This window comes from Sorghum bicolor, chromosome 7 (assembly GCF_000003195.3).
Source record: "Sorghum bicolor cultivar BTx623 chromosome 7, Sorghum_bicolor_NCBIv3, whole genome shotgun sequence".
Taxonomy (NCBI): Eukaryota; Viridiplantae; Streptophyta; class Magnoliopsida; order Poales; family Poaceae; genus Sorghum; species Sorghum bicolor.
In genome coordinates, this window is record NC_012876.2 from 6,169,837 (window position 1) to 6,181,765 (window position 11,929).

The 11,929-nt window shown below is 39.4% G+C and overlaps 1 protein-coding gene across 1 annotated transcript; it reads right to left on the reverse strand.

Moving 5' to 3' along the window:
- Positions 1,990–6,328, reverse strand: LOC8080892 (eugenol O-methyltransferase-like). The gene is made up of 4 exons (XM_021464526.1): positions 5,765–6,328; positions 4,038–4,348; positions 3,281–3,345; positions 1,990–2,476 (listed from the first exon to the last, which is right to left on the reverse strand). Exons 1-4 carry the CDS (start codon positions 6,220–6,222, stop codon positions 2,177–2,179), a joined length of 1,134 nt encoding a protein of 377 aa, XP_021320201.1. The 5' UTR covers positions 6,223–6,328; the 3' UTR covers positions 1,990–2,176.

Below are 11,929 nucleotides of genomic sequence, written 5' to 3' on the forward strand. Positions count from 1 at the left end.
GCTTATCTGGTACTCCCTCCATTCCAAATTGTAAATTGTAAGTCATTTCAAGAATCTTGGAGAGTCAAAGCATTTTCATGTTTGACCAAATTTATAGAAAAAAATACTAAAATTTGTAACGTAAAATGAGTATATTATGAAAATATAATTAAGAAAAAATTTAATAATACTTAGTTGATATCATAATAATAATTATTTTATCATATAAATTTGGTCAAACTTAGAAAAATTTGACTCTCCAAGATTCTTAAAATAAATTACAATTTGAGATAGAGGGAGTACTTTCCAAACCGATCATGACACTAAAAACTGCAAAAAGCGGCCACGCCCCTACAAGACGAGGAGCTGGACTTTGGCGCACCATTCACGCAGGGGCAGCACGCCTTTGACCCAAGCCTGACTAGGTGAGGCAAGCAAGTACGCACGTGTTGGCTTTCCTTTCTCCTCCTTATTACCCTAGACTTGAGAAATTGGAGATGACCTCTATATTTAAGCATGGCTACCTCTATTTCCACAAGTAAGATAAGACTAAAAAGTTCTGGAAGAAGTCCACTTCAGGTCCCTCAACTTTTGCAAAAGTCTGTTTTTCATCCCTGAACTTCAAAACCGGATAAAATACATCCCTCAATTTTTGAAACCATGCATATTATGTCCCTGACATGGTTATGAGCGGTTTTGAAGGCAGTTTTGTCTTTTTCATTTTTATTTATTCTGGCTAAATATTTGTAAAATTATAGTAAATCACATAAAATTCATAAAATAGTAATTCTAACTTTGTTGAACTTCAGATAAGTAGATCTACATAGTGAACATATAATATAGTATGCTTTAGTACAAATTTTTTATTGTAGCTTTAGATCTGTGTTTTTCTATAATTAATTAGAATAATGCATAGCTATAGTTTGTATGGTGCAATTGTGGTGAATTTTTTATGTTAGACTAATTATTATATATTTAAACTATGGTAAAAATTTCATACTCATTAGATCATGTATAACTTAGTTATAGATTTATTATAATTTAACAAGCATAAACCTAAATAAATCTATAACTAACTAATACGTGATTCAACGAGTATAAAATTTTTACTATAACTCAAACATAGAATAATTAGCTCACCATATAAATTTCATCACGATTAGACCATAGAAAATGTAGCTATAATTAATCTAATTAATTAGAGAAAAACATAGATCTAAAGATACATCAAAAAAATTTGTACTAGAACATACTATATTATATATTCAATGTGTAGATCTACTGATCTAAAGTCCAACAAAAATTGAGTTTTCTATTTTATGATTTTTATGTGATTTACTGTGATTTTTCAAAAAATTCAGCCAAAATAAATAAAAAGAAAAAGGTAAAACCGCTTTCAAAACCAGGTCAAGGATGTAATGTGCATGGTTTTAAAAGTTGAGGGATGTATTTTGTCCGGTTTTAGAGTTCATGGATGAAAATTAGACTTTCGCGAAAGTTGAGGGACCTAAAGTAGACTTTTTCCCTATGGAGTGCCACTTTCGGTATTTCTTAAGCCTGCCAACAATCTCTGGGCATTGATGGCCCAAACATGGCAGTATGCTACTCGTACACATTTTTTAGAGGAAATTATTTCCTTGGCAAAAAAAATGGTGCTTAGTTTTTTAGGTTTTTTTTTCTGAACTTGCTTATTTGGTTCTAAAATATTTTTTTTTTGATTTCTTGGTCCTTCAGTTAGTTTGGTGGGCTAAAAATGTTGAACTGTACGCGAAATGACTCTTTTAACCCTAGCACTCAAGGCTACAATACACATGTCTTTCATGTGGTCTCAATCAATAATTTCCCAAAATAAGGTATAATATTTTTTTTTAGGATGGAACCAATATTTTGTATTTTTTTAGTAATAATTATTCCCTCTCTATTCCAAATTATATGTCATTTTGACTTTTTGTGTAGCTTTTGCTATGTGTCTAGGTATAGCTTATATCTGGCCTTTGCAAGTTTGCATACATATATAACTTCAATGCAATACACTGATGCAACACACACAATATCTGTGTGCGCCCCATGCTTTATTCTAGGTGTCATGCACCCCTACAGGCTACAGGGCACATACTTATAAAGGTAACAAATAAATTACACGCAGAACAAACATCATGAAGACTTACACGCGCTCTTACACATACAGTGCGAGCTATTACTTTGTGAACTCAAGGGCCCAGACGTTGGCAAAGATATACGTAGCCTTAAACTCTCTAGAGAAGCCGGCCTCCATGGCGAGCTCGGAGAACTCCCTCTGTGTCCTCTCTTTACCACTGCCAAACGTGACCAGCATGGTGAGGTCCAGTTCGAAGGCACCCTGAGCTGCAAGAGTAGGTTCTGGTTCATCCGGAACAACGTACTCCAGAACGATCACCTTGCCTCTCACATGGAGAGCTGTATAGCAATTCTTTAGGATCTTGATGCACGCCTTGTCGTCCCAATCATGAAGAATCCACTACAAATTTATTTAGAAAATAATGTTCAACACGATTACATAGTTTAAATGATCTTAATTTTTTTAATTTGATCGGAGGTCATCAACGTAGCCTTCATGTTGAGATGAGGTATGGTATGGAAAATTTTAATTAATTTCTAGAAATTAACAAAATAATCCCAATTATCTGGTCTTAAGATATATCTGGTCACAAGTTTGATTCCCAGCAAATGCACTTTTGTGAAATCATTTTTAGGTGCGGTTGACTTAGCAAAACTACTATTGAAAATCGGTTTCTAGGAGCAGTTTAAAACCACCTTGAAAATGCCTAATTTCTAAAATCGATAACGTTGAAAACTGACAATAGAAATTGATTTTGATCATGTCTAAAAATCTGTTGTGTGCTAGTGTTGTTATATAGAAAAATTAACATGTACGCTGTAGTGATGCAAAATAAATGACTGTTTATTCCATTGTAATATTTTAAAGTGTAGTCTAGGAACTAGAATCTATTTTTAATAAAATAGAAAAAATTTTATAACAAAAGATACAAATAAACACTCGGAGTTTCAATTAGCATGCATGTGGATATATAAAAATATTTGTAACGACTAATAGGTTTCAAGATGCCACGTAGAATTGATACAACAAGTGTAATATAATAACTTATATATTTTTAGGTTTCCAATATATAATTTCAAAATCAATATACCTAGAAAAGCTAAAATGTCTTATAATTTGAAATGGAGGAGTATTTGCATAGAAAGTCAAGTGGAAGCATGCAGTTGAGTAATTTAATAGATGAGCAGAGAAGTAAGAAAGGACCTTGAGCAGAACTGCATTTCCGCGTGGAATATTATCGAACATGCTGCCACCTACATGTTCCACACCTGCATGCGGTGGACAAGTAGTTAAATATACCTAGAAATCAGGATGCTTTGAAGAGTTAAACAGACCAGTGGTTTATAAAGTTATACGGCGCTAGTTAAACTCATGAACTTTGAACGTTTTGTTCGTTTGGCTGATAAGTCATGAAAGAAAGTAATATTGACTAATTTATTATGAGAGAAAAACACTGCTGAACGGTTAACAGATTTGGCTGATAAGCTCAGTGACTAGACTGTTAAGGCTTTGTTTAGTTCCTAAAAAATTTTGCAAAATTTTTCAGATTCTCCGTCACATCAAATTTTTAGACACATGCACAAAGTATTAAATATAGATAAAAATAAAAACTAATTGCACAGTTTGGTCGAATTTGACGAGACGAATCTTTTGAGTCCAGTTAGTCCATAATTGAATAATATTTGTCAAATACAAACGAAAGTGGTACTATTCCTATTTTGCAAATTTTTTTGAACTAAACAAGGCCTAAGTGACGCACGACAGGATTATATGACTTCACGGAGGCTCATAGCAATGACTATATATATGGATAAATTTAGATGAACATTCTAATCATATATTTTATTAAGGAATATGTGCCCCATTACCATCTTGTTAGAGAATAATTATTTGAAAGGTGATAATGAGTAATGTGATGACCTGCTTTTCATCTGTGTAAAAGTAAAAATAATGAACTGACCTTCAACTGGTGCAGCCTGCGCAATGACATGAGGAAGGTCGTAGTTTATGCCTCTCATATTCTTATATTGACCTCTAATCATTTGCAACGTGGTGCCGTTGCCGCCGCCTACGTCGACCAGCACATCAAGGCCTTCGAAGCCGCGGAAGAACTTGAGCAGTTTCTTGGTTATAATCATCGAATGATTTGCCATTGCCTCGTGGAACACCGTGTTCAATGGTCCGTTTGTACTTAGGTACTCGAACATTGGCATCCCGTAGGTTTTCTCAAATGGTGCTGCTCCTTCCAACACTGCATCCGTAATGTTTTGCCTAGCAATCAATTATAATATAATATATAAACCTTAGGGCTTCAAATGGTTTAGTCAAATATATATATTTATTCTAAAACAAACATTTAAAGCTTGACCATCAAACAAGATGGACATTACTAAATATATTATGAAAAACAGTAGTAGTCTAGCTAGTTGAATAAAGTACTTTGTATGCCTACTTTGAGTCGTATTTAGTCTTTTTTTACAAATTATTATAATTTAACTATAATATGGATTATTATAATTCAATTAGAATCTAATCATGCCTTAAATAGCATGTACGTACACACCGCATCTAGAGCTTATTTAGCAGAGCTCTAGCTCGGAAAAACAGATATCTAGAGCACAAGCTCCACCACAAAGCAGCTTCAGTGGGTCTGTGCTTCCACCACGGAGATGAGAAAATGTGTTTGGCTGAGACAACAGCTCTAGATCTAAAAACAGAGGTTTTAGTTGGATTTCCCACTTATGTCAATGGCTTTTATGCGTTAACGTTGTTTTCTCTTCTTTTTTTTTTTGCTATGCTGGAGTACAACAAAGCGGCAATATCTCAATACAACTTTAGATGACCATCCATCCTTGCCTGAGACAATATCTCAACATAAATTAATTGTCTATATAAATAGAAAAAATAAATTTAAAGGTTCATTAGTCCTCCATTACATGCTAGTTCCAAGTATGTAAGAGCAAAAGCGGTTACCACTGCCAACCATTGTCACCGCAACATCTAGCGAGGTAAAGGGAGGGGCACCGCCGCAGATGGCTGGAGCTCCATCGACACTGATCGGACTACGACTAGGAAGACCAACCCTAGGTGAGATTTGTTATTGGAAAAGGAAGAGGGCAGAGAAGTTGTGGAGGAGGGTAAGATGAGCCGTGTCACGGTGTAGGCTGCAGTGGCCACAGTCTATGAGGAGAGGCATTGGGGTGAAAGAGAAGGGCCATGTGGCCTTTCGCATTGGAGGTAAAGAAAAAAAGCCATACGCAGAGAGAGGTGTATAATGAGTGGTATTATTGGGTAATTTTCACCAACAGTACGAGGAGTTATAAAATTAGTTTTAATTTTTTGAGCACCCTTGAGGTGCTTCATAGATTTCTTGGATCTGGGAGCTAGATCCATGTCTTTGACAGATCTAAACTTCGCCGAGCTAAGATGTTTGGCTCAAAAAAAATTAGGAGTAGGCTATTTTTAGATATGGAGTTCCGTGGAGCTGTACCAAACACCCTCCTAGTAGCCGCAATCCCAGCGGATGTTGATTATGTAAATTATTAATGATTATTACTGTTATTATTAATTAATCAATCAATTAATTAATTAATAATATATATATATATATATATATATATATATATATATATATATATATATATATATATATATATATATATATATTCAGTACACGTACGTACGTACCAGCTGTCCAGGAATGTCTTGTTTAGGATCATCATCCCAAGCGGAAGCACCGAATCCTCGACGCCGTTCCTGGCGAACCACTTGCAGACGGGTGACGCGGCGTAGCTCCGGCGGCAGCAGGTGGTGGTGGTGGCGTCGTCCGTGCCCACCACCACCTCGGTCGTGCACCGGACTACGCTGTGCGAGGCAAGGAAACGGAGCAGGCGGTCCACCATGGTGCAGGCTACCTCGGGCCGTGGCAGCTGTGCTGCCACTGCTGCTGCCACCAGCTCCTCCGCGCTCATCGCGCGTTCGGCAGTCAGGAGCTGGTCCATGACGCCCAGCTCAATCACCGCCTTGATGGTGAAAGGTACGGCGAACCCGCCGAGGAGCTTCAAAGCAAACATGCACGACTCGTCCTCCTCGTTCCGTGCTGATGAGTCATTACTACTACTACTGCTGCTGTCGTAGCTGCCCATCTGTATCTGTGTACTCAAATAGCACAGCAGTTGGTGGCCACAGATAGAGGACGAGAAATGTGCGTGTATGCCTTCGAGCTACTACGCTGCCTCTCGGGTATATATATATGCGTGTTGTGCTACTGTTATTAATTTATATATATGCATATATAGGGGCTGAAAGTTCTTCAATAATAAACAACGAACTGTTCTAGCTACATAGGAGCTTCAAAGTTCAAAGCAAACATGCACGTCCTCGTCCTCGTCCTCGTTCCATTGACTAACTCTAGTTGTCCAGACAGTTTAGGTTTACGCAGCTATCAGACCGTACGTCCCGACATATATATAATTAATGTGTTCACTTGGACTGACTAATGGTGAATTCACTGTGGTTGATCGTCGTTGAACTTGTCACGATCTCATATGGTTATGACCATGGACTAATAATTCATGTGCCTATATGGTTGCGGTTACTTCTTATGGATGTGGTTACATCTGGTACTATCATGACGTACACATTCATCCTCTACTTTTAGGCCTTGTTTACTTCCACCCAAAAATGCAAAAAATTTTAAGATTCCCCGTCACATCGAATCTTTAGGCATATGCATGAAGTATTAAATATATACGAAAACAAAGACTAATTGCACAGTTTGGTCAGAATTGACGAGACAAATCTTTTGAGCCTAGTTAGTCTATGGTTGGACAATAATTACCACAAACAAACGAAAGTGCTACAATGTCACGAAATTTTTTCACTGAGGAACTAAACACGGCCTTAGGATGTGTTTGGTTGGTTGGATTTGCATGGATGGGATCAGTGGCGGAGCTCGTCAATTTTGACGTCTAGGGCCACTAATAAAGCACACACACCATTTACGCTGAATCAAGATATAAGCTGTACCAAGTCTAATACCGATAGATAACAAAAGTAGCTTATAAATACATAGTTCGAGATAAAAATCTTAATTTCAAACTTAAATCCATAACATGAAAGTGGATAAAAAATCCACTCGCGCTCGGCCATCTAGGGTGCGTTTGGTTGGAGAGCGTGGAAGAGGGATGGAATAACTATTATTGTGTTTGGTTGGAATGATAGAATTACTCCCTCCGGTCCTATATATCTAGCGTACATGCATTTTTTATTTTGGCCATAATATCTGGCGGAGTGGGGAGACCGAGAGTAAATCATGCATCGCGACTATTAACATGCAATTAATATTTCTTGGTCTCTGGAATTAACCTTGCTGCGCCAGATATATAGGACCGGAGGGAGTATATCTTTGCTAATAACTGCTGTAAGTGCATTCGCCCCCGGTGTGGGTTTTGATAATTAATGACAACCAAATTAGGGACTAACATGTTTATCGAGCATAATCTACAGGTGTTAGTCCATTGATAGAATTGAACGAAAACATTTGGTGAATTATAGCACCCCTATTTTTCCAATGGATGAACGGTGTTTCGACTCAAGTGGCTACAAAGTTTTTATTCTTTGCTTGAGTTATAGGAAACGCCACACTATCAAGAGGGATGCAAATTGAGTTGGTAAGATGAGGATAAGAGTGCTCAGGTCAACTTAGCTCTTGCGCTTGAGAGACACACTTGCACGCATGAAACAACTAGGAATTTTCTTCTCTGCCAGGGTGACCCGGTAGTACCAACCCTCAGGGCCGGTGGTACCGGCAGTGCCATCCCTTCTCCTGAGTTTTGCGAGAAAATGAACTACCGGTAGTACCGGGCTCGGGCCGGTGGTACCGGCCAGCACCAGTAGTACCGGTGTGAAACGTCGGTAGTACCGGCAGGCCAAATCTGCGCTGACTTTGGTTGCGAAGATTTGAACTGCCGGTGGTACCGGCCTTCCACCGGTGGTACCGGCAATGGTCGGTAGTACCGACAAAAGCCCAGTGGTACCGGTAGGCTTATTTCTCGCAAATCCTAGAGACTTCTTACCGTTAGATCTGAGGTAGCCGGTGGTACCGGTGGTTGCCCCGGTAGTACCGGCAGTTGTTCAGGACCTATGTATAAATAGCTCTTCCCTCATTTCTAACCGTTAGCTCTCCCATTCCTTCAACTCTAGATCTGAGAAAATAGTCTCCAAGCTTTGACTCACCCACTCTCTCTCCCTCTTTGCTCCTAGACTTCACTCCTTGAGAGATTCGAGCTAGAGAAGTGAGATTAGAGAGTTGGGAGCTTCGATTTGTGACTTGAACACTTGGATTCTTCGTCTTGTCGGTTTGGTTTGCATTTGTTACTCTTGGGTTCTTGGAACCCTAGCCGGCTAGGCGTTCTTCGTGGTTGCCCGTGTTGATTCATTTGTGAGGGCACCCCGAAGTGTTTGTATAACCCTTTGATTCTTAGTGGAAATCTTGAGCTAACCTGTGTGGTTGCTTGAGGGAGGAGACCTAAGTGGTCGGACCTTCGTGGTCACCTCAACAACGGGGACGTAGGAACTCCTTTGTGGGGATTGCCGAACCTCGGGAAAAATATCTTGTCTTGCTGTGGAGGTAGCATCGACTACCCTTGTTCTTGTGTTCTTCATGTTCTTCCTCTCTACTCCCTTTCATAGGTGAACAAGAGCCGATCTACGTTTTGGAGAAGAACCGAGCCAAGGGGAACCTCAACATCACCCTCTACTACATCTAGGAGAGTGGGGTAACTCTCAGATCTGAAATCAAAACTCAATATACTCTGATTTCGTAGCTCTCTTAGGGCGTCGGTAGTACCAACAGTTGCGTCGGTAGTACTGGCTGTCTTACACCAGTAGTACCGGCCCAAACTGTCGGTAGTACCGGCAGGCATTTAACTTCCGCATCTTGAGTTTTTGAGTTTCAGGTTTTTAAGATACGCCTATTCACCCCCCTCTAGGCCAATTAGATCCTTTCAATTGGTATCAGAGCAAGGTTCCTCGTACAAACGCTTCACCGCGTGAGGAGCAACATTGGCCAAGATGGATCCAATAGCACAAAAGCAAATTGTTGATCAAATCACAGCACAGATCACTGCATCCTTGCAGCTGCAGCAACAAGAGCAAATGCAGAAGATGCAAACAGAGCTTGACAAGATGAGAGAGCTCCTAGGCAAAAAGAATCATGAATCGGGTAGCAAAGATGAAAATGAAGATAGTAGCAAAACATCAAGGAACTACAACAAAGCTAGCTTTGACTGTGGTGGTTCAAGCAAGAATCCAACCTTGTCAATGATCAATCCTGGAAAACCACCTCCATTTGATGGTGTAAGGTACACCGATTGGGCTCATAGGATGAAGCTACATCTCATAGCCGCAAGATGTTGGGAAGTGGTGGACATTGGAGTAAATCCGCCGCAAGATCCAAATGAGTGGACACTTGAAGATGAGAGAGACTTTCACCTAAATGCAATGGCAGCCACCTTGATCTTGCAATGCCTCACTCCGGAGGACAACAACAAAGTAAATGGTATGGTGAATGCAAAGCAAATCTGGGACACTTTGAAGGTGTCATTTTAAGGAGATAAAAGTGTAAGATTTGGAAACATTGAACTCTTACAAAGTAAGATTGAGAATTTTTGCATGATTGAGGGAGAAACAACAAAGGCCATGTTTGATAGATTCATGTCCTTGATCAACCAAATTAGAGCACTTGGAGCAACAACATGGGATGACAACTCTGCAGCAAGAAAGATATGTAGGGTGTATAGACAAAAGAACAATATGCTTGCATCTGTCATTATGGAGAAAGACAATTACCACACGATCACACCTCAAGAGATGCTTGCAAAATTGATGCATCATGAAGTCTTGGATGATGAAGCTAAGGAGACAATCAATCAAAGAAAGGGCATTGCACTCACGGCATCACAAGGAAGTGAGTCAAGTCATTGCAACAAAGAGTGTTGTGAGCATAAGCATAATGATGACGATGGTCTTGATAAAGAGCAAGCTATGCTAGTGGGAAACTACAAGAATTACTTGAGAATGAAGAAAGATAGTAAGAGGAGATATGGAGGAAACAAGCCATACAAGAAGAGGTTTTGCTATGAGTGTGGTGACACCGGCCATCTTGCGGCCGATTGTCCTAATAAAGAGGAGAGGTCAAGATACAACAAGCAAGGTGACAAGAAGTACAAGGATAAGAAGAGAGGTGAAACACATCTAGATCAAGAATGGCAATCTGACAGTGACAGTGATGATGACAATGACAATAAGAAGAAGAGTATGGTTGCCCTCGCCATACAAGAGGCATCTTCCTCAACAAACATCTTCACCAACAATGCTTCATCGACCTCTCTCTTCACCCACACTTCTTCATCAACTAGACTCTTCGCCAACCTCTCCGACGATGACCATGACACTCCTACATGCCTCATGGCAAGAGGAGATAAGGTACAATTTGACTCTCCCACTCACACCACTAGTAAATATGATAGTGATGATGAAGATGATGAAAACTATGCATCAAATCTCATTAAGAAATATGGTAAAGCTGCTGCAACTAAAATCTTAAAGCTAATATATGCTAAAGATAAGCTTGAGTCATGCATTGAGTCGCAAGGGGAATTGCTCCTAGAGGAAAGGGAGAAGAACCAAGGACTTGAAGCATGTCTCTCCAAGGAAAAGGAGAGGGCTGATAAGTTGAGTGTAGAATTGTCTTTAGCCAAAGATGCTAATGATCATTTGTCTAAGGGACATTCTTCACTTAATGACTCTTTGGCTAGCCTAAAGAATGATCATAGTTTGGCTCAAGAGAGCCTTACAAGCTTGACAACGAAATATCATGAGCTTGAACTAAACTATGACAAGCTTTGGACTAGCACCTCTACCATTTCCAAGGATTCCAAAGCTTCAACAAGTAAAAGCTGTGAAAGATGCTTAAATGTTGATATGAATGCTTGTGTTACTAACCTTGTTGAGCTAGCAAAGAAGGACAAGGAGATCCAAAGATTAAACACAATTGTCAAGATTGGTTGCAAGTGCAAGGACAAGCAACCGGCAAATGTGTTCAAGGCATCAAGGCACCCCATAATCAAGGATGGCCTCGGTTACAATAGGTATAATGGTAAGGCCAATGGAAGAAACATGATAAATGGGGTGGCTTGTGTGAAGTTCAACAAGAGTGTGCCTCTTGTTGACCTTATTGACAAGGTGAACAATATTGCTACTCCTACAATTCCTCTTACAAACAACAAGAACATCAAGAAGAAGCAAGTGGAGGTGCCCAAGCAACAAGTGCCTATTTCACGCAATCACATTTGTGATTACATGTGTTGTTGGGACAAGGATGGCAAGATTGTTGTGAAGTATGTGGGTGCCCTTAAGAAGAGACAAATCTTAAGGAGTGTTTGGGTGCCCAAGTCTTATATTTCTAACCCCCTAGGTCCCATCTCGGGACCTAAAACAAAAGCTTAATCTTGTGTTGTAGGAATACTCCTCCGGTGGACCAAAATGGGTGCTTGATAATGGATGCACCAATCATATGACCAGAGAGAAGAACATGTTCACATCCTTTAAATCAAATCAAGTTGCAAGTGAAAGGATTGTCTTTGGTGACAATAGTAAAGGAGATATCCTTGGTTTGGGTAAAATTGCTATCTCAAATGATAATTCAATTTCAAATGTATTACTTGTGAATTTGTTGGGATACAGTTTGTTGTCCATCTCACAACTTTGTGAGAAGGATTACAATTGTCTCTTTACGGATAAGGGTGTAGAAGTCTCTAGAAGGTCGGATTCCTCTATTGCTTTTACGGG